Below are 22,422 nucleotides of genomic sequence, written 5' to 3' on the forward strand. Positions count from 1 at the left end.
TGATATAGTTACCTGATATTTTGTCTCCCTTTTTGAATCAAGGGTTATAGAACAAGAAAATGGACTTAAAGATTACCAGATGAGCCATGATTTCACTGAATGTGTGTACTAACTTAATTATCCAAATGGCCTACTTCTGCCTCCTACATCTTATGGTCTTGCATTACTGCAGTGCGTTTGTTGTGGGTAAATTCACAATACTGTTAGGGAGGGAATTCTAGGATTTTGACTGAGTGACAGCAAAGTACATTTCATGTCAGGATGGGGAGCTAGCAGGTGATGGTGGTTTCATCCACCTCGTACCCTTGACCTTTTAGATGGTCATGGTGGTGGGTTTGGAAGGTGCTGTCTAAGGAGCCTTGGAGAATCTTTGCAGTATGTCTTGTTGATGGTGTGCATTGTTGCTGCTGAGTGTCTCTGGTGGATGTGATGCCAATCAGTGGATTGTAAAAGTGGCATGAAACTACCATCAATTGTCACGAAAGCCCATCTGGTTCATTATAACCTTTATAAGGAAAACAAAATCTATTGCCCTTACCTGGTCTGACTAGAGCAATATGGTTGACTTTGCTTACAGAGGGGAGATGCCAAATGAATCCAAGTACTTTCCACAGGGAGAAAGAAAGATTGTAAAGATAGTTCCCTTGGCCTTTCCTGTCAGCTCGTTTTTAATGTTAGCTTTCAAAGACCTGAGGTTAACTGTGGACAGGACCAAGGGTGAATTTTTCTTTAATTTAAAATAAGGAACACTCTTTTTAATTTGAGAATGAAACTTGACCTTTTTCTGTGTTTTCCTTTCAGACCTCCCAGGCTTTTTCGATTTCCCCGAAGGTGAGTGGTTTAAAATATTGGCAATGCTGCCTGTGTGCATGACCTTCCCAGGGCAGCTCCATTCTGACCTTCACAGCCACATGTGCAGAGCACTGCTCAGTACGCTGGGAATCTGATCAACTGATGCAATTCAGAAATCATCACATTCAGCTACACAATTCACTGTAAATGAATATGTTGGAAGTACTCAGCATGTCAGGCAGCATCTTTGGAGTTAGAAAAATATTTGAATTTTACAGTTGGTGATCTTTCATCAGAACTGGAATATTGAAACTGGAATTCAGTCAGAAATGTTAACTTTTTATTTCTTGCTACAGAAGCTATCTGACCTGCTGATTATTTCCAGCGTTCTTGGTTTTTATTTTAGATTTCCAGCATCTGCAATGTTTTGTTTTGTTGAATTTTTGGTATAATGCTGTAATGTCGGGGTTATTGGATGACACAGATAACCAACAAACGTGCTCCGGTTTTGTATCTACAAAGAATATGAAAGCTATCCAGAGAAGAAAGATCATAATTACACTACACAATTAATTGCTGTCCCCAGGGCATAGCAATTTGGAGGTACTGAAGAGCATTAACAGCGTATTACAGCTGCAAATTCAAAAGGATGTCCATATAATTTGAGAGAATGTATCTAAAAGCATGAAAGCAATTCATTTTTATTTTACTTAAGACTTTATTCTATCTACTTTTACCTTGACACCCACATTTAATTGCAAGAGAAAAGGATAATGGTAGGGAGTATGGCAACAGTGATTATACTACTGTATTAATAATCCAGGGACATGAGTTCAAATGCCACTGTGCCTGCTCGGGAATTTTACATTCAGTTAGTTAAATAAGTCCAGAATAAAAACGTTATCAATAATGGCACCTTGAGACTACCAGGTTATTGCAAGTACCCAGTGTTCTTTAGGAAAGGTGATCGACAGCCTTTCCCACTCTGGCTGTGATTCCAGTCCCACAGCACAGCTCTCAGATAGCTTAGCAAGTTACTCAGTTCTATTTATGAAGGCAATTCAGCATGACACCATCAGAACAATTAGTGATAAATATTGACCTTGCTAGCAACACCAACAACACACAGTGGGCGCCTTAACCCTCACCTCCAAAACCGCCCTTTTGCAAAATTGCTTAATTCAACATAAACAGCGATTGAATCTGTAAACTCATTACAACTCAGCTATTCACTGCCTAAACCAACTTAGCTACCCAGATCTACAGAACCAGAAGTGAGATAAACCGTTTTTTTGAGCCTGACTCACCAATGTTTTAGCATCCCACTTTTCTGCCTCCTTCATATTCCTCAATACCCTCACCACTTCCTTTTTAAACACTCGGGCTGATTCAATATGTGACTGTCTCATTCAAGGTGCCCTGCATTTCTTGATGTAACTTTCTCCAAGAGCACAGTCGGTGGTCTGTGCTTGTTGGGTTTGCAAACATCTGCTAGGAAGTGCAAGTCATGAAGAAGCACTAAAAATAGGACTGCCAACCTTTCTTCCTTGGGTGGATTCCACTGATACCAAACAGAGCCAAATGCTGTCTGAAGGAAATTCCATCCTCGACAGGATTCAGACCCAATAGTTGTACCTTTGCCAAGCTTTATGCCTAACCTAATAATAGTCTGGTACACACTGTGGTTCCAACGCTAACATCTTTCATCGAAACTTGGAGAGTGGTCATAAATATTAAAAATCTGCTATTGACAGCTGAGCAAGATGAATCCACACGGGGTGCCTCTATCTTAAGTGAGAAATTTGGTTTAAAAGCAAAGTCCTGTAGCAGCACTGGTGTGTAAAGCCAGGAGGAAATTTGATTAAACTTGAGGTTTCAAAGTATGTTGAGTTTGGGAAAAGGAAGAGCCTGTTGAAGAGTCTCTGGTTCTGACAACAAATAAGCTGATCTACATTTCAACACTCTGAATGTGGAGGAAGGATTTATTTTTGTATATTTGGATGTTTTGTCTTTCCTGTTCATTGTAACTTATTTCTCAATGGCTATCTTTTTTTGGAAAGCAGGACTTCTGGGCTAGATCCAAGAGGGCACGTAATTCTCACTCCCTAGCATAAGAAATCAATCAGGTGCCTGTCCAAGGGTAACAACCTGTACCACTGTTACTTAAAGGTCAGGTGGCTGTTAATAGGCTAGAGATGAGACTTCTGTTCCTCAGAAACAGAAATCCCTGCCTTGGAAAGGTGCCAACCAATGAGCAGTTCTGTGGTCTCAGCAGCACCAATCAGGGGTGGGGGTGTTGGAACTGCGAAGACTATAGGCAGTCCCCAGAGGAGAGCAATGCTGAGGCTGCACAGTAAGTGGGGTTTTCACTGGGACTAGATTGGCAAGCCCTAGCAAAGAGGGTTGAGAGGTCAGGTTTGACAGGTTGGAGACAGCAAAGGACGATCTTGGTGAGGTGGAGGTGCTGGGTGTCGTACTGCAACTAGGAGCCCTATTGAATGTTTGAATGCCTGTTTGAAACACTCCAATCTGGTTTTGTATTTCCTGCCAGAGCACCCAAAATAATATCCTATGGGACTGTGACAAAGATAAACTTGCCCTAATTGTCCTCCTTGACCTTTCTGCAGCCTTTGACACGGTTGACCAATGATCCTCCTCTATTGCTGTCTGTCATCATCCACCACAAAGGACCAATAAAAGCATTTGCTCAGCACACAACTCTGCTTTGACCATTGAAGTGAATTATTGACATTAATTGGCATCTTTGAGCATTTATAATAATTGTTCTTCCTGTGAATGCTTTTGATGATGTCTATGTTGACTTAAACATAGAAAATAGAAGCTGGAGTAGACCATTTAGCTCTTTGAGCCTGCTTGACAATTCAATTTGATCAGGCCTGATTATCGAACTCTGTCCCCTGTATCCCATCCCCAAGTCACCCCTTATTTACACATGAACCTTGACTATAGCACTGCCTCATTCAGAGTCAGATACCAGAATATCACTCACTGACACTCACCATTTTTTTTGAGCAGAATCTTTCACACATTTTTTTTTCCTGACCCTTCTGTTTATTTTTTTTCCCCCCCAGCACCCATGTGTGTGCAGGTGTGAGACACACGAGGTGCATGAATCTTTATTCAGTTTCCACCACCAGGAAGAAAGGAAACACCCGGGTGGCCAGTGACAAGCCGTGCCCTTCACATCAAAGGGCAATGCTGTGTGATCAAAACAGTGAAGGGAAGGGTAGGGATTAAATCAAAATAGAGTTGGAGGGGGAAATAATGCACTCCACTCCCTGCGGCGCCCACCTCTCCCTGAACAACTCCAGGGTGGCGGTAGATACCGCATGCTCCTTCTCCAAGGACACCCGGGCTCTAACGTAACCGCGGAAGAGGGGCAGGCAGTCGGCCCTAACTACCCCCTCCACGGCCTGCTGTTTGGACCTGTTGATGGCCAGTTTGGCCAGACCCACGAGGAGGTCTTCAGACTTACCCTCTCTCCTCTGTACGGGGTGCCCGAAGATCAGGAGCGTGGGACTGAAGTGCAACCAAAAGCAGAGGAGGAGGTTTTTAAAAGAAAATCAAAAAGGGAGTGCAAACGCCCACACCCAATATATACATGGTCCACGGACTCCACAGAACAAGCAGTTGGGCTGGGAGTCAGTGAACCACCGCAATCTGCGGTTGCAGGGGACTGCTGCGTGCAGCACCCTCCACCCCAGATCCCTGAGAGAAAGGGGGAGGACTCCTGGGTAGAGAGCCCTCCACTGGGGATCCCCACCACCCAGTGGCAAATGGACACGCCAGGACAGTGGATGAGGGAGAAGAGGTGGACGGTCTATACAGGGCCTGCCTTTTTACCCCCTGTAAGGAAACAAAATTAAAATTCTGGGGGCGGCTCAGGTTGTAGGGTACAGGCTCCTGCAGGAAGTACGGGACCTTGGGGCCAATGTGAAATTCCGTCCAGGCTGGGGTGAGCGCGGACGGGATCCTACCGCACACCTGAGCGTCTTCCAACTGGTGGATTATGTCAGGTCCGAGCACCACCATTTTAAGGCGTCGGATGGCGGTGGCCACGTACCGGACGTCTACCGCTGCCCTGCTCGCTATGTCCTGCGGCAGCGTCCAGCCCAGGCCCCCGGCACTGAGCACGTCCCCGACCCTGGTCGCCCTCGCCGCCACGGCCCTCCCCTCCGACAGCCACTCGAACCCGCGAGTACGGAGGTGTGGATTCCTGAGCAACTGCTCCCTGACGACAGCCACTACTCCAGCCGGAGGGTAGGCGCGACGCGATTCGACCATGTTCCAGACAGTGATCAGATCCTGGTAAAAGACAGGCAGCGTCTTGAGGGCGATCTCCAAACCGTCACGGTCGACGGACAGGAGCTGCGTGTCGTAGTTGAGGTTACGCACCTGGCAGAAAAAATACGTCGCCAGGGCGCACCACCTTGGAGGAGGCTTGACGTAAAGATATCGCCACAAGGTCTGAAGGCGGAACGTTGCGACCTGGGTGCGAACGCACACCAGCGACTGACCGCCCTCCTCAATAGGGAGACTCAGAACCTGCGTGGCGACCCAGTGCATCTTTTTGTCCCAGAAGGAGTCGACCAACATTCTCTGGATGTCAGCGACAAAGCCAGGAGGAGGGACCAAAGTGACCAGCCGGTACCACAGCATGGCGGCCACCAGCTGGTTTATGACCAGCACTCGACTCCTGTAAGATAGCACTCGGAGCAGTCCTGTCCAGCGGTCTAGGCGAGCCGAGACTTTGGCCTCCAGCTCCTGCCAGTTGGCCGGCCAGGATTCCTCAGCCGGGCTGAGGTAGACCCCAGGTAGAGGAGATGGGTGGTACTCCAGCTGAACCCCCGAAACTCCTCTGGCAGAGAGTCCACCCGCCACGGACCGACCAGTAGTCCGGAACATTTGGCCCAGTTGATCCTGGCAGAGGACACTGCCGAGTACACGGCCTGGCACTCGCGCATCCTCCCCAGGTCAGCGAAAGTGAGGAGCACGGCGGTGTAGGCAGAGAGGACCACCCCTATGCCCGCGCCACGCAAAACCAGCCCCGACAACCTTCTCCGCAAGAGGCGCAGGAAAGGCACACACAGGGAATACATCTGGCCGGACAGGGGGCAGCCTTGACGCACTCCTCTCCCGAAGCGAAGGGGCGCCGTCAGGGACCCATTAACTTTAACCAGAAACTCTGCGGCGGCGTACAAAAGTCGGATCCGGGCGACGAACTGCGTCCCGAACCCGAATGCCCGCAGAGTCCCGAGCAGGTACTCGTGATCGACCCTGTCGAACGCCTTCTCCTGGTCGAGAGACAGGAAGGCACTCGGCAAACCAGCCTGTCGACAGAAATGGATCAGGTCCCGGACCAGGTGGACGTTGTCGTGTATCCTCCGGCCCGGGACCATGTAGGACTGGTCCGGGTGAATCATGTGGGCCAGCATGGAGGCCAGACGAGAAGACGACACCCTGGCGAAGATTTTGTAGTCCGTGCTGGGGGGGGGGGGGCGGGGAGGAGGAGGAGGAGGAAAGAGACCGGATGGGAGTGTCTAGCATTCCGGCGTCCTCCGGGCCGAGCTGCGGCAGGTCCTCCCACAGAACTCTGCGAGCGTCCTCGCTGGACAGAGCTGGAGAGAACAGAGCCGTGTAATAGTTTCGGACATGGGCCCTGATGCCCTCCGGATCTGAGACGAGGGACCCGTCGTCGGCCAGCAGCACAAGGAGCTGCTGACAGGTGCCGCGCCTTTTTTTCCAGCGAGTAGACGAAGAGGGAGCAGAGGTCCTGGAGGAGCTGGATCCGCGACCTCACGTATGCGCCCCGAGCCCCGACGAGCTGCAGGTCCCAGAGCGCGGCCTTCTTCTCTTCGTACACCCCGTGCAGGGCCGGGTCCGCGTCGGGCTGACCGAGGCGTGACTCCAGGTCGAGCATCTCCCTCTCCAACTCCACGATTCTGGATTTCCGCTTCTTGGTCGACCCCCTCACGTACTCCTGACAGAAGACGCGGACATGAGCCTTGCCCACGTCCCACCATAGCCTCAGGGAGGGGAAGCTTCCCCACTTCCTTCTCCAGCCGGCCCAGAAACGACGAAACGAGTCCCGGAAGCGCTCTTCCTCCAGCAGCAGGTTGTTAAAGTGCCAGTACGCGGAGCCGAGCCTGGCGCCGAACGGAAGGAGTTCGCCCACACCAGGTGATGGTCCGTGCACGACACCTGCCGCGTGGAGGCCTTTGGAAAACAGGAGGCGTACGCCCGCGAAACGTACAGGCGGTCGATTCTGGACGCTCCGACCCCGGGCCTCATAAAGGTGAAGGCGATGGAGTCGGGATGGAGATTCCGCCAGACGTCCACCAGGTCGAAGGACTTGACCAAGTCCCCCAACCTCTTCCCCGACGCCCAGCCAGTGCGGGCACCGCCGTGGTCCCTGCCCTCGAGGATGCAGTTAAAATCTCCCCCGAGGACGACGCACTGGTTCTCGTCGATGGAGGCGAGATGAGCGGACACTTCTCCGAAGAAGCTCGCTTGCCTCGGCCCGGCCAGGGGAGCGTAGATGTTTACCAAGTGGAGCACCGCGCCTCCCAGCCGAACCGTCAGGTGAAGCAAACGGCCTGGCACGGGCTCCCTGACCCCCACCCACCCACCCACCACCAAGATCTCCAGCTGAAAATGCGGGGCCAACAAGATAGCCACCCCGCCATATCTGCAGGTGAGGTGACTCATGTAGATCCCCCCTCCTCTGGGAGGTCACCCTCAGTCACCGACCCCTGGGTGAGAGAATGGGGGCTGGTCTGGCACCGCCAACTGGCCTCAAACCCCAAGTGACTCCACCCTCAGGGTCACCAGCAGTACCTTCCTCAGCACATCCCTTCCCAGAATGCCCCAAGTTCGGGTCATCAGGCAGAGACTCGGGGCCCCGCTCCTCTCCCGGCACCAGGACGCCCGGCTCCTCGGGGAAAAGGTCCTCCCCCAGGGCCAAGGCCCCCCAGAAAAACAGTCTGGGAGGGAGGAGCAAGGATAAACACCTTCCTCCGCTCCACCACTTGACAACCCAGCAGAGGATTCTCCGTTGTCACCCGCACCACGGCCCATGTGGTTATTAAAGTCCTCCCCAGGGGCCAGAAGGCCCTGCTGCAGCCCCTGGGGGTTTGGGTAGGTCAGGCTGCAGTGCAGGACAATCAAGAGGCACCGTAGGCTCATCCACAGGAGAGGAGTAGCGCTACCGGCACATTGCTGTCGTGTCTCTCCTCTCCAAGGCCCAGCACCTCTTCCCCAGAGAGACAGGGGGGAGTTTATGGGCCTTCCCCTCCCCGCTCGCCTTGGTGGTCATGGGGCCCAAGGTCCCCCCCCCCAGCCTTTCCCGGAATACGAGTGGCCAGGGTGGGGAGCGTCAGCTGTGTTGCTTTCTGCCCTGCCCCTGGTTTATCAGGTGATGGTGGGCAGGGCAGGGCAGGGGCCCCGTTTACTCTCTGGGGCCCAGAGACATGGTCGCTGCAGGAGGTGAGGCAGGGTTGGGTGTGGGACCAGGATCAGGTACGGGTTTGGGGATCAGGGTTCCCGTGCCGGGGCGATGCTGACATGGCCGCAGGGGCATTGTTGTGCCAGGGCAGGGCAGGTCGTGGGCTAAGTGTCGGGGAAGGGGATAGGATGGTCTCCCCGTGGGCAGGCCTGACTCGCGTCTTCCTGAGTGCCTTCCGGCTGGTCGGATGCTCCCCCCCCCCCCATTAGAGGCTGAGGCATTGGAAGCCTCTGGCTTAGCCCCCACTGCTGGGGCTTGTGGTGTAGTCTTCAGAGGAGGGGGAGTGGGTGCGGTGGCGCCACCCTCAGCCGTTGGCGTGGGCTGGCTGGCCTTCTGTGTGGGGCAGTTTTTCCTAATGTGCCCCACCTCGCGGCACAGGTGGCACCGCACGCCGTCCGCCGTCCAGACGACATGGTAGGCCGCGCCCTCGTGGAGCAGTGTGAACGAGCCCTCGGTGACCTCCTCTCAGGCCAGGCAAATAAACACCTGGCGTCAGAAGGAGTATACGTGCCGCAGGGCAGGGTCCTTAAGACCGAGCAGGAGCGGTTGGACACCTGACTGGATCTCCCCCAAGGTGTTGAGGTGGGGAAGAAGGAGCTCACTGGCAATGAAGGGCAGGACATTGGAGATCACGACCTTCTTCAGGAAGAAGACGGCCTTCCCATACATCCAGGCCGCAGTGACGATGGCCAGTGGGCCGACCACACTAGCCATGGCCTTGCTGCAGGCCTCGATCGTCATATTGGCGTGGGGATAGGCCTTGACCCCCAGGCGTTTAGTCAGGTGCCTGAAGGGGGTTGCGGTTGCAGCAGGGGTTGGGACAGCCGAGCCTAAGGCAGCGGCTACCCTGGCGTAGGTGCGGCTGGGCCCTGCGACCTTCGGGCTCGCCATACTCTACTGCTGGATGTTGGTAGGCCCCAGGCAGCAGCAGTGGAGGTGGGCCTCTGGCAGCAGCAGTGGCGGAGGTCCTGGGGAGGTGTCCAAGGCGAGTCCCAGGCAGCAATGGTGGAGACCGGCCTCGGGCGAGTCCCAGGTAGGCCCTTGGTCGCAGCGGTGGGGGCAGACCTGTTGGGGAGGATCCCCAAGGCAAGTCCCAAGCAGCCCCAAAATTTAGTCCCAGGCAGCAGCAGTGGAGGTGGGCCTCTGACAACAGCGGCAGCGGTGGAGGTCCTGGGAGGGGCCCAAGGTGAGTCCCAGACAGCAGCAGTGAGGCAGGCCCCAAGCAGTAACAGCTGAGGCAAGTCCGGGCAGGGTTCCAGAGACCAGCAGTGACACTCCCTTGACCTGGGTGAGGCCTGGGCTGCAGCTCCAAAAGTAGGCCCAGGACTCAGAACTCTCACTTCCTTCTGCCTCCTCCTCCTCCTCTTTCTTCCTTCCTTCAGCACTCTCAATATGAGGCAGCTGGTCCAGGGACAGTCCCCTTCCTCTCAGACACAGTCAAGGAGGAGAGTCTTTGCACACACACTGATCCAGCCCCCTCAAAGCTAGCTCTCAGAGTGAACAGGATGCCTGAAACTCCTGTTCTTTCTTTTTTGTGACCTGAACCTCTGACTCTCCGGTTTTTTTCTTTTTTATTTTCTTCACACTACTGTTTTGTTTTTTTTCAATCTGTCAGTCAGGATTCCCTGATTGGATCAGATTAACAACCCAGTCAGGGGACTCAATGAGGTCCAGTGACTGACCTCATTGCAATCATTACACTCTCTATACTCTTTTGATCCCTTAAGCCTGAAAAATTATATCTAACTCCTTGAAATATTCAACATCTTGGCCTCAAACACCTTCCGTGGCAGAGAATTCCACAGGATCACTATCCTCTGGGTGAAGAAATTTCATTCCGGAGTTGATCCAAGAAATCATTCTAGTATTTATGTGTCCATTCCTCTTAGAATTTTATAAATTTCTGAGATTCCCTTCATTCTTCTAACCTGTAATGGATATAGTCCTAACCCATCTAATCTCTCCTCATACATCAGTCCTGCCATCCCTGGAGTCGGTCTGGTAAACCTCCCTCCATAGCCAGATAAGGAATCGAAAACTGCCAGCACGGTATTCTGGATGTGGTCTCTCCCGAGGGTCTGGCTCTGAGCCAGGCATCTCTTCCCCTATACTTGAATCATCTCATTACCATTTGTCTTTTTCATTGCCTGCTGCACTTGCATGCTTGGACAAGATTAAGAGGTATGAAGTCTTTCAAGACTGTATTTTTCATACTTTACTTTCTGTCCTTTTGGCACATTTATAGGGTTATAGGAACAGCAGTTTCTTTTTTAAATAAAATTTCTGAATATTTCTATCGCTCACACCAGTTCTACACTTGCCATTGCTATTATGTGGCTCATTGGCTATGTATTTAACGCTTGCTGGGTGGATGGGCATGGAAGAGGCATAAATTGGCATTGACTTGGCATGGACTGTGAAGGGCCATTGCGGATCAATTGTGAGGAAAGAGTTGGCACTGAGAGTGCGAAGGTCTATTGGAGTGAGAGGGGTGCTGAATTGGCATAAAACTGGCATGGGCAATGTGTTTTGAACCATTTGAAGTAGAGACAATGGGTGTTGACTCTCTTGAGGGCAGTGAACAATGAGTCACGGAGTTATCTGGCCTGACTGCACAAAAATTACAGTGTAGGAATGGTCTAGCCCTACAACGGAGCCAGCCATGTCAGTTTGCAAGGTGTTGGCACCCTCCCTTATTCCACCTCTGAAAATTTTGACCTTGGTCCTTATTGTGAGGGAAATAGAATACAAAAGTAGGGAGTAAACCAGAAACTGCTGAGAACACTCAGCAGGTCTGGCAGCATGGGTGAAGAAAGAAAGTGTTCACACTTTGATTCCAATAACAATTCAGAATGGCATGACTATCTTCTGTATATCCTGTTGCTGTCTTAAATTTCCAGTTTGGAAATTTGCTTCAATTTATATAAAAGTATGGGAGTTTTGTGACAACTATATTGGATATTCTGATATCTGGAGTACAGTTTTGGTTTCCTTCCTTAAGGAGGGATATGTTTGATTGGGGTAAGTTCAGAGAAGCCTTGATGGTCTGATTCTTGAGATTAGGGGTTGCCTTAAATGAGGAAAGGTTCAACAAGTTGGGCCTATACGCATCAGTTGTTAGAAAAATGAGAGGTGATCTTGTTAAAATATATAACTCTTAAGAGTTTTTACATCATTGAAAGAAGCTTCTCGGTCCATTATATCTGTGCCAATCATCAAACATCCATCTCTTCAAATCCCATTTTCCAGCATATGACTTCTTGCTTTTTATGCTGTGAGGTTTCATATGACAATCTAACTACTTCTTAAATGCCTAAAGGGTTCCTGCCTCCACTGCTCCTTCAGGCATGGAGTTGCAGATATCCACAACCCTCTGGGGGAGAAAACTGTTTCCTCAAAATCCCCTCTCACCCTCTAATCCTCCTCACCTTAAAATGGTCCCCTCTGGTTATTGACCCCTCTGCTAAGGGGAAGTGTTTCTGGCTGTTTATTCTGCCTATGCCTCTCAGACCTTTGTACACCTCGATGAAATTCCCGCTCAACCTTCTCTGCAGAGTAGTGTCCGAGCTGCTGCAATCTCCTCTCTTGTCTCCCACTGTAGGCTGGGAGTTTATCCACTTTCCAGCCCACTAAAACCATTAATATTTCTTCCCTCTCAGTGCTAATTGTTTAAATGTATCACAGTCCCCCCTCACTAATTTCTAGACTTACATGGTCCTTCTCTGCAGCGAATACAGATGCAAAGAAATCATTTAAAACCTCAGCTATGTCTTCTGGCTCCACACAGATCGCTACGTTTGATCCTAATACGCTGTAACCTTTCCCTGGTTAGTCACTTGTTCTTAACATACTTATAAAAAGCCTTTGCATTTTTCTTAACGTTAGCCAGCAGTGTTTTTCCACTTTCCCCTCTTCACTCTACTTGTTTTATTTTTTAAGCAACCCCTGCACCTTTCTGTGTTCCTCTGGGAGCATCCACTGTTTGGAGTCTTTGGTTGCTACCTTAAGTGTTTTTTTTTCTGATCCAATCCTTGCCATGCAGAGTTCTCTGCACTTGCTGCCTCCACCCATTACCTTTATGGGAACGTGTCGATCCTACACTCTCACTATGAATGTCTCCCTTTGAATGATTCCCACTGCTCCAATGTGGGTTTTCCTGCAAGTAGCCGCTCCCAGTTCACTATGACCAAACCCTATCTTATCCTAATGAAATTGACCTTTCCCCAATTCAGAACTTTTATCTTTGTCCTTATCTATAATTACGAGATTCTGAAGGGTTTGAAACAACACTGCCCCTCAATGAGGAATCTTGGACAAGGGAACAAGGGTTATTTCATTTAAGATGAAGTTGAGGAGTGAGTCATTGAAATTGTCCAAGGCTGGGTTTGACAGAGTTCTCATAGAGTCATGGAGTCCTACAGCATGGACTCAGCCCCTTTGGTCCAATTCGTCTACACTGACCATATTCCCAAAGTAAACTCCTCTCCCCTGCCTGCTCCTGGCCCATATCCCTCCAAACCTTTCATATTCATGTACTTATCCAAATGTCTTTTAAGTATTGTAATTGTACCCAGATCTCCCACTTCCTCCGGCAGTTTGTTCAACATATGGACCCCACTCCCTATAAAAACATTGCCCCTAATGTCCTTTTTAAAACATTTTCCTCTCACCTTAAAAGCTGCCCCCCTAGTTTTGAAGACCCCCCCCCCACCCTAGAGAAAAGACTTTTGCTATTCACCTTTATCTATGCCCCTCATGATTTTATAAACCTCTGTAAAGTCACCCTTCAACCTCCTATGCTCCAGTCAAAAGAGTCCCAGCCTAACCATCCTCTCCTTATAATTCAAACCCTCTATTCCCAGCAACATCCTCACAAATATTTTCTGAACCTTCTCCAATTTAATAATATTCTTCCTATAGCAGGGCCAACAGAACTGCAAGCAATACTCCAGAAGAGTACTCCAGGGCAACTCCAGTGGTTAGCACCGCTGCCCCACAGCGCCAAGGATCACAGTTCAATTCCACCCTCAGGTGACTGTGTGGAGTTTGCACCTTCTCCCCATGTCTGCATGGGTTTCCTCCGGGTGCTCCAGTTTCCTCCCACAGTCCAAAGATGTGCAGTTTAAGTGGATTGGCCATGTTAAATTGCCTATAGTGTCTCGAGGTGTGCAGGCTTGGTGAATTAGCCATGGGAAATGTAGTGTTACAGGGATAGGTTAAGAGAGTGGGTCTGGGTAGGATGCTGTTTGGAGGGTTGGTGTGGACTCGATGGGCTAAATGACATGCTTCCATACTGTGTAAGGATTCTATGATAAGAAGCCTCACCAACATCCTGTGTAACCTCAACATAATGTTTCAACTGCTATACTCAGATCTGAACAATGAAGGCAAATGTGCAAAACACCTTCTTAACCACCCTGTCTACCTGTGATGCAAGTTTCAATGAATTATGTACCTGAACCCCTAGGTTTTCTCTGTTCTACAACATTACCCATCTAGGTCTTGCAGGACTGCTAGGCATGTTGAGTTAATGCCATGGTCAGACCAGCCATGGTGCCACCGAATGGTACTGATCAGCTTCAATGGACTGAATGAGCTCCTGTTCACATTGTCATTCCTGTTGCAGTAAATGAAAACATTAAACTGTTCTCATTTAACACTGACCTCAACAACATGCTTCTTCAGGCCGAACAGCAGACTGCCCGTAGAGTGATTGTCACCAACTATGTCCACCGTTCCTTTCATGGTTCTGATTGGAGCCACTTTAAAGATGGAGGGGGCCACAGGGATTTTGAAAAAGAAGTAGTAAATGCTTTAAAACATCCCCTTAGTGTTGTACTATCAGAAGTACTAAGATAAATCCTCTACTTTTTGTCATTCACATAAATGATTTGGATGCGAGCATAATAGGTACAGTTAGTAAGTTTGCAGATGACACCAAAATTGGAGGTGTAGTGGACAGCGAAGAGGGTTACCTCAGATTACAACAGGATCTGGACCAGATGGGCCAATAGGCTGAGAAGTGGCAGATGGAGTTTAATTCAGATAAATGCGAGGTGCTGCATTTTGGGAAAGCAAATCTTAGCAGGACTTATACACTTAATGGTAAGGTCCAAGGGAGTGTTGCTGAACAAAGAGACCTTGGAGTACAGGTTCATAGCTCCTTGAAAGTGGAGTCGCAGGTAGATAGTGTAGTGAAGAAGGTGTTTGGTATGCTTTCCTTTATTGGTCAGAGTTTTGAATACAGGAATTGGGAGGTTATGTTGTGGCTGTACAGGACATTGGTTAGGCCACTGTTAGAACATTACGTGCGATTCTGGTCTCCTTCCTATCGGAAAGATGTTGTGAAACTTGAAAGGGTTCAGAAAAGATTTACAAGGATGTTGCCAGGGTTGGAGGATTTGAGCTATAGGGAGAGGCTGAACAGGCTGGGGCTGTTTTCCCTGGAGGCTGAGGGGTGACCTTATAGAGGTTTACAAAATTATGAGGGGCATGGATAGGGTAAATAGGCAAAGTCTTTTCCCTGGGGTCGGGAGTCCAGAACTAGAGGGCATAGGTTTAGGGTGAGAGGGACTAGATATAAAAGAGACTGATGGGGCAATTTTTTCACACAGAGAGTGGTACGTGTATGGAATGAGCTGCCAGAGGAAGTGGTGGAGGCTGGTACAATTGCAACATTTAAGAGGCATTTGGATGAGTATATGAATAGGAAGGGTTTGGAGGGATATGGGCCGGGTGCTGGCAGGTGGGACTAGATTGGGTTGGGATATCTGGTCGGCATGGACGGGTTGGACCGAAGAGTCTGTTTCCATGCTGTACATCTCTATGACTCTATGACAAGTCCCTTAAAGAACAGAGTAAATCTAGTGTTTTATCTATTCTTCTTGAAAGACATTTGCTAATTTTATTGTTTAAGTTCCTGTGGAAAAAAATGACCACTCCGTCAGGTGCTGAAGAACAAAAGCCTTTGGAACTGGGATTCCAGTCACCAGTTGATGGTGCCTTTTAAAAAGCCATATGTGAGGTTCCTCATTGTGCAAAATGGTCTTGAATGTCCAGGACCCAGATCAGATGAATGTGCTTTTTTAGTTCAAATGAGCGAATTGCCTGTTGTAGTCTGTATCTGATGTAGTGACGCTGTTTCTGTTTTCAGCTATGCGGCTCTGATAGCTGACTGGCCAGTGGTGGTCCTAGGGCTATGCACAGTTCTCATTGTGATCTGTGCACTGGTTGGAATCCTGGTACCAGATCTTCCCGACTTCTCGGACCCATTGCTGGTGAGTGATTCTCCCATCGTTCTGTTGTGAATTCTACAGATCACTGCAACCTTGTTCCCTTTCATGGAGGTTTGTTCCTTCTGTGAAAATTTGTGGCCGGAATTCGGTGGCTTTTTTTTTTGTGCTATTGCCGCTTTGATGAGAGTCCAACTGTTGCAAATGGTTCAACAGATTTGAAAGCAAATTGGTTCTGATTCTTGAAAATATCTCAGTCTGTGGAATAATTGTTCCCAACCTTTTTAGTATCAAGGAATACTTCAGTGAGACAAACAATTCCACAGCACACCTACTTTTGCCAACTGAATTGATTGCTCATAAATGTCAGATATTTATTTATATATATTACTGTGCCACAGTAGGAATGGACACTCTGGTCAATGAGGCTCACCATCTATCCAACAAACCTCCAGCTGCCATTCTCAATACATGCCCACCTTATACCTGTCGCAGTCTGCACCAGTCACGGGGAAGACGTCCAGTCACAGAAACCCCTATTTCCTTCTCCCCATACCTCACCAAAGTTCCTCTCCCCAAAAACGTGTGGACCCATTACTGAGTTCAGCATGCACATGGGATTATGCCTTTGTCTGTGACCCCACTCCCAGACAGTTCATGTTTGTTGATGACAGTGGAGACATCAGTCAGCGCAACACCATGAGAGGTCAAACTTGAGAATTTAGATGGAAGTTACACTGCTGAGACAACAAGAAAGGAAGTAATGAGGTGGGCTGAGAGGAACAGACACAGTTTGATTCAGGAATAGTTAGTCAGACCAGTCAAGATCAAATCACCATCACTGTTAAATGTGAGTGGAGTGACATACAGATCAGCATTCAACCCAGAGCAATTAAGACTCCAACTCCAATTCCAGTCGGTATATTGTGCTGCCTTAGCAAGAGCTAGTGACAGCTGAATAAACAGTGAGGATTGTACTCCGATTGCTGTCAGTTGCTGTCAGCAATGCTGCTTGTTCAGATCATTGCTGGAGCTTCACTGTTTCTCTTCAGGAGGGGTGTTAGTTCAAAGCTACTACTGTCACCTGTTTGGTAGCGATGTTAAATGGAGGTCACTCAATATTCCATAACACAATCCACTGCAAAATACAGTCCCCTGCCGAAATAAAAGCAGAAAGTGCTGGAGAAATTCAGCAGCTCTGGCAGCCTCAGAACACCATTCTGAGGAAGGGTCTTTTGACCCGAAATGTTACTGTGACGTCTTGCTACAGATGCTGCCAGATCTGTTGAGCTTTTCCAGCAATTTGTTTTTATTTCTGATTTACAGCATCCGCATTTCTTTCACCTTTTATTTCTAGACTGATATGTCTTTCAGATTCTAAAATCCACTTGTCTCTTCATAGATGTTGCCAGACCTGATGAGTTTCTCCAGCATTTTATTTTCATTCCACAGCTGCAGCATCTACAGTACTTTGTTTTAATTTGAGGGGCTCTTGCAATGACCTGGCTACCTTCAAAACTGCTAAAAATGGGTTTAGCGATCTATCCTGTAGCTTTTGTGAAGGAAGCTATGCACAAATGGGGCACTGCTTTTATTTGCAAGCAGAGCATCTTGCTGCTTGCAGGAGTCAATTGTTTAAAAAGATATTGAGAGCTTTTTACCAAAGCTAGTGGTTCACAATAATGAAGTAAAGAATCAGAAATCATCGTGTTAACAATGCAATGTTATGATGTAAATCTTCTGCCCGAAAGGTGAAAAACAGGTTTAATAAGATTCAAAAGGATAGTGTACAAATATTTGCAGGGAAGATTTGTTCAGCTATGGGGAAAGATCCAGAGAATGGGACTGATTGGATAGATTTCAGAAAGCCAGCATGATCATGATGGAGCGAATGGCCTCCTATATTGTACAATTCTGTAATTTTGGAGAGCTGTGAACTGACCAGTGTTTGGAAACTAACTATGTGAGCAGTCTTCTGATGTTTATACGATGTAATTGGATTGTTCTACACTCAGCTGATTAAAATGAGCAATTTGAAAGTACGTCACATAATGACAAGAGCTTGCTAAAGACTGGGATGAGTTTCCTCTGATGTGGCTGACAATTCAGTAGAACATTTAGATCGTTTGCTGTTTGATATTGCCACCTACAGGATGCTGGGAAGAATGCAACTAGAAGAATTGGATTGATCAGTCCAATGTTGTGACTAGCTCTATGAATGGGAGATATTTTCAGACCTCTGTTTTCCTTCCACAAGGCTATTGTATGGAGAGGTGAGGCAGAGGCCAATGGAGCATAATTCAATTGTGCCAAAAATTTCCCCAAACAATTGTTTCCTTGGTGACTAAGCAAAGCTAACAACTTCCCAGTTTCATTCCCGGGTCTCTGTTCAGCTAGCTGATCCTGAGCAGCTATGGGGAGACACTGAATAGGCTGGGGCTATTTTCCCTGGAGCATTTGAGGCTGAGGGTGAATTTACAGAGGTTTATAAAATCATGTGGGACATAGATAGGGTGAATAGCCAAGACCTTTTTCCCAGGGTGGGGGGGGAGTCCAAAACTAGAGGGCATAGGTTTAAGGTGAGAAGGGAAAGATTTAAAAGGGGCCTAAAGGGCAACTTTTTCACACAGAGGGTGGCGTGTGTATGGAATGAGCTGTTGGAGAATGTGGTGGAGGCTGATACAATTACAACATTTAAAAGGCATCTGGATGTGAATATGAATGGGAAGGGTTTGGAGGGATATGGGCCAAATCCTTGCAAATTGGACTAGATTAATTTAGGATATCTGGTCAGCATGGATGAGTTGGACCGAAGGGTCAGTTCCATGCTGTACAAGTCTAGATTGTATAAGATGTTCTACAATTGGGTGAGAACTCATTGAATGTGATGGAAGGGAAAGGGAATCAACATAATTATATGACCCCTGCAGAACAGCCCTGTTTGTCTGTGAATGGCATGACCTCATGGGGTTTGATGGTCATGCTGTCTGTCCATTCCACTCAGACTTCAGCCAGAAATCCACACAGATTTCAGCATTAGTCTATGCTGGCGCTAATCCGCTCCCAACAATAATTTGAATTCCATGTAAGTCTTTCATCTGATGGTGCCTAAAGAGAGGAAAGCAGAGGGTAGCAGGAGCCAGTACAAATGCAGTAGCACTGGCATGTACTGAGGGGAGGAGTGAGCAAAGATACCCTGAACACATTGGAAACACTGCCTGGTATGTGACAGTGGCACATGGGGTTGGACTTTATAAGGGCAAGATGAAGCACTTGTTGCCAAACGATTGAATAATAAAAAGGTTCATGTTCAGTTTTCAAATATTTGTAGGGCTTTGAGCCGAGAGGAACAGCGATTGGCCAGAGATTGGTCACCTGGAATAACATGGTGAAAAACACAGGGTATCAAGCAACACTTGCAAATTATCCTTTCAAATACGCAGAGGAACAAGCCAAAAGGTAAGTGAGATACTGCAGTAAAACGATTGTGTAATTATCTGTGGTCCCATGTTAAAAAAAAACAGAGCAATGGGAACAAATTGGCCAGACTGTGTTTGTGTCACAAATACAGCTTGCATTGAAGAAAAGATGTGCTGCTAATGAAAGCTTCAAGAAAGGGTTGTACTTGACTGTGATTACAGTTTTCCTGTGAAATGACCAGATCATTGTATTTTCCATGAAAATGTACTTTGTGGTTCATTATTAGTTTCACAGCAGGACAATTATGGTGGCACGGTGGCTCAATGGTTAGCACTGCTGCCTCACAGCAGCAGGGACCTGGGTTCGAATCCATCTTTGGGTGACTGCGTGGAGTTTGCACATTCTCCCTGTGTCTGTGTGGGTTTCCTCCAGCTCCTCCAGTTTCCTCCCACAGTCCAAACATGTGTAGGTTAGGTGGATTAGTCATGGGAAATGCAGGGTTGCAAGGATAAGAGGGATGTTGTTCGGTAGGAGGTCAGTGTAGACTTGGTGGGCCGAATGCCCTGCTTCCATTCTGTAGGGATTCTATGAATTTGATGTTGGGAACTCTTTTATTAACACTGTGCAGTGAGAGTGCTTGAATTGGGGAAGAATAATACACCACGTATTCAAGGGGAAAGATCAACAAAGTGAGACATTTATGGAGGGAAAATAGCTAATTGGCTGTGAAGCTGTTGTATTCTTTAATTATAGAATTCTCGAATGGCTCCAGTCCAGAATGATCCAATAAGCCTGCCATATGTACGCTGATTATCAGAACGTACAATTCATCAATGTCGCCTTCCTTTAGCCCTGCACGCACTTATCTTTCAGATGATAGTCCAATTTCCTCTGACACTGTATATTCCAGACCCTAACCACTCAAAAAGTGGTCACAACTTTCTTTTCATGTCACCATTGCTTCCTTACTTTAACCCTGAGTCTGTGGTTCTCAATGCTACCACCAACAGGAACCGTTTCTCTGTCACTATTCTGTCCAGACCCCTCATGATTTTGAATGTGGTGAGTAAGGAACTGGTGGAGGCTGTTTTGACTCCAGCTCCACCAATTAATAAGATCCTGACTAATCTCATTTAGACCTCGATTCTGCTTTCCTGCTTATCACTGTACCCTGAGATTTCCATTATCTGGAGATTCAACCTAACTTGACCTTAAAAATATTACAATCAATACGTCGATCAAATTGCTTGAGAAGAAACAGTCCCACCTTCTCCAGTCTGTTGATGTAACTCAAGTTCCTCATTCACGGAAACATCTTGTCAATCTTTTCTGTATTCTCCTTAACACTTTCATATCCTTTATAAAGTGTGGTGCCAATGAAGCTGAGCCAATATTTTACTCAGTTTTACCACAGCTTTCTTGCTCTTTGTACTTTATTCCCCTCATGAAGATGCTTCATGCTTTAACTTGTCCTGCCACGTTCCATGACTTATGTACATGTATCACTTCCTGTTACATCTTTGCAATTGTGTCCTTTGCTTTACATTGTCTCTTCGTGGTGTTCCTGCCAACATGAATCATTAAATTTCACCTGTCACTGGTCTGTCTATTTCAAAATCTATCCGTCTCCATGTGAAATTCTACCCTATCCACCTCACAGTTCACAATACGTCTCAATCATTTATATAGTTCAAACACTAACCCCGGGTACATCCAATGTAAAACTTTTCCCAGTGTGATAAGCAACTATTATCTCTTTGCTTCTTATTCCTCAACCAATTTTGTAACCATTTTACTGCAGTTCCTTTTATTCCTTGATCTCTGATAGGCTCGAAGAAAGTGAGGGCTGCAGATGCTGGAGATCAGAGTCAAAAAGTGTGGTGCTGGAAAAGCACAGCAGGTCAGGCAGCATCTGAGGAGCAGGAGAATTGACATTTTGAGCATAAGCCCTTCATCAGTGCTTCACATGTTCCCGATGGAGAGCTTATGCCTGAAACGTCAATTTTCCTGCTCCTCGGATGCACCCTGACCTGCTGTGCTTTTCCAGCACTACAGTTTTTCAACTCTGATAGGCTCGAACCTATTCTAGAACATAAGCACTAGGAGCAGGAGTAGGCCGTCTGGCCCTTTGAGCCTACTACGCCATTGAATAAGATCATGGCTGATCTTTTGTGGCATCAGCTCCACTTACTCGCCCTCTCACCGTAACCCTTAATTCCTTTACTGCTCAAAAGATTATCTCTCTTAGCTTTAAAAGCATTCAATGAGAAAACCACAACTACTTCACTAAGCAGGGTATTCCACAGATTCACAACTCTATGGGTGAAGAAGTTCCTTCTCAATTCAGTCCTAAATCTGCTCCCTGTAATTTTGAGGCTGTGCCCTCTTGTCCCAGTTTCACCCACCAGTGGAAACATGCTCTCTATTTCTATCGTATCTATTCCCTTCACAATGTTATATGTTTCTATAAGATTCCCCCCTCATTCTTCTGAATTCCAATGGATATAATCCCTGTTTACTTAGTCTTTCCTCAAAAGCCAACCCCCTCAACTCCAGAGTGAACCACCTCTGCTCTCCCTCTAGTGCCAGCGCATCCTTTCTCAAGTAAGGGGACCAATGCTGCACGCAATACTCCAGGTGTGGCCTCAGCAGCACCCTATACAGCTGAAACATAACTTCCCTGCTTTTAAACTCAATCCCTTTAGCACTGAAGAACAAAATTCATTTGTTTTCTAAATTATCTGTTGCACCTACAGACCAACCTTCTGTTCTTCATGGACAAGGACACCCAGGTCCCTCTGCACAGCAGCATGCTGGAATTTTTTACCATTCAAGTAATCGTCCTTTTTAATGTTATTCCTACCAAAATGGATGACTTCACAGTTATTAACATTGTACTCCATCTGCCAGACCTTTGCCCACTCACTTAAACTATCTATTTCCCTCTGCAGTATTTCACAGTCCTCTGCACACTTTGCTCTATCACTCATCTGTGACATGTTATCAAATGCCTTTGAAAGTTTGTATATGCTACAACACTGACATTGCCCTCACCGTCCAAATCTGTATCTCATCAAAAAACTCAAGCGTGATAGTAAACATAATTTGCCTTTAACAAGTTCACATTGTCTTTCTTTAATTAACCTACATTTGGTCAAATAGCTATTCATTTGAAGAGTAAACTTCAGCAGGTATGGCAGCATCTGTGGAGAGGGAAACAGATGACATTTCAATCACACTGTAACTCCTCTTTGGAAGTATTAATTGACTGTTAGCTTTGTTCTACATAATTCAGTCTAGCATAAATGTAGTTGCTGAGCTTATCATTACACCATTTTTTTGAGCAAGTGTTCTAAACCCAGTTGATGTTACCACTGAACAGTCAAATACTAAAGTGAGATCTGGCCTGATCAATTATGTTTTCCTTTAAATTAACATGATAGTCATAGCGTA

The 22,422-nt window shown here is 47.4% G+C and overlaps 1 protein-coding gene across 9 annotated transcripts in view; it reads left to right on the plus strand.

Moving 5' to 3' along the window:
• The window catches only part of disp1 (dispatched homolog 1 (Drosophila)), a 360,881-nt gene that overhangs the window by 318,972 nt on the left and 19,487 nt on the right, over window positions 1-22,422 (plus strand). For all 9 annotated transcript variants that reach the window (XM_072550729.1, XM_072550730.1, XM_072550732.1 and 6 more), the window contains 3 exons: window positions 802-831; window positions 15,471-15,594; window positions 18,881-19,008. In XM_072550729.1, coding sequence (XP_072406830.1) covers window positions 802-831; window positions 15,471-15,594; window positions 18,881-19,008 — 282 coding nt within the window. The remainder of the gene's footprint in view (window positions 1-801; window positions 832-15,470; window positions 15,595-18,880; window positions 19,009-22,422) is intronic.

The sequence above is a fragment of the Chiloscyllium punctatum genome, chromosome 3 (assembly GCF_047496795.1).
Source record: "Chiloscyllium punctatum isolate Juve2018m chromosome 3, sChiPun1.3, whole genome shotgun sequence".
NCBI lineage: Eukaryota > Metazoa > Chordata > Chondrichthyes > Orectolobiformes > Hemiscylliidae > Chiloscyllium > Chiloscyllium punctatum.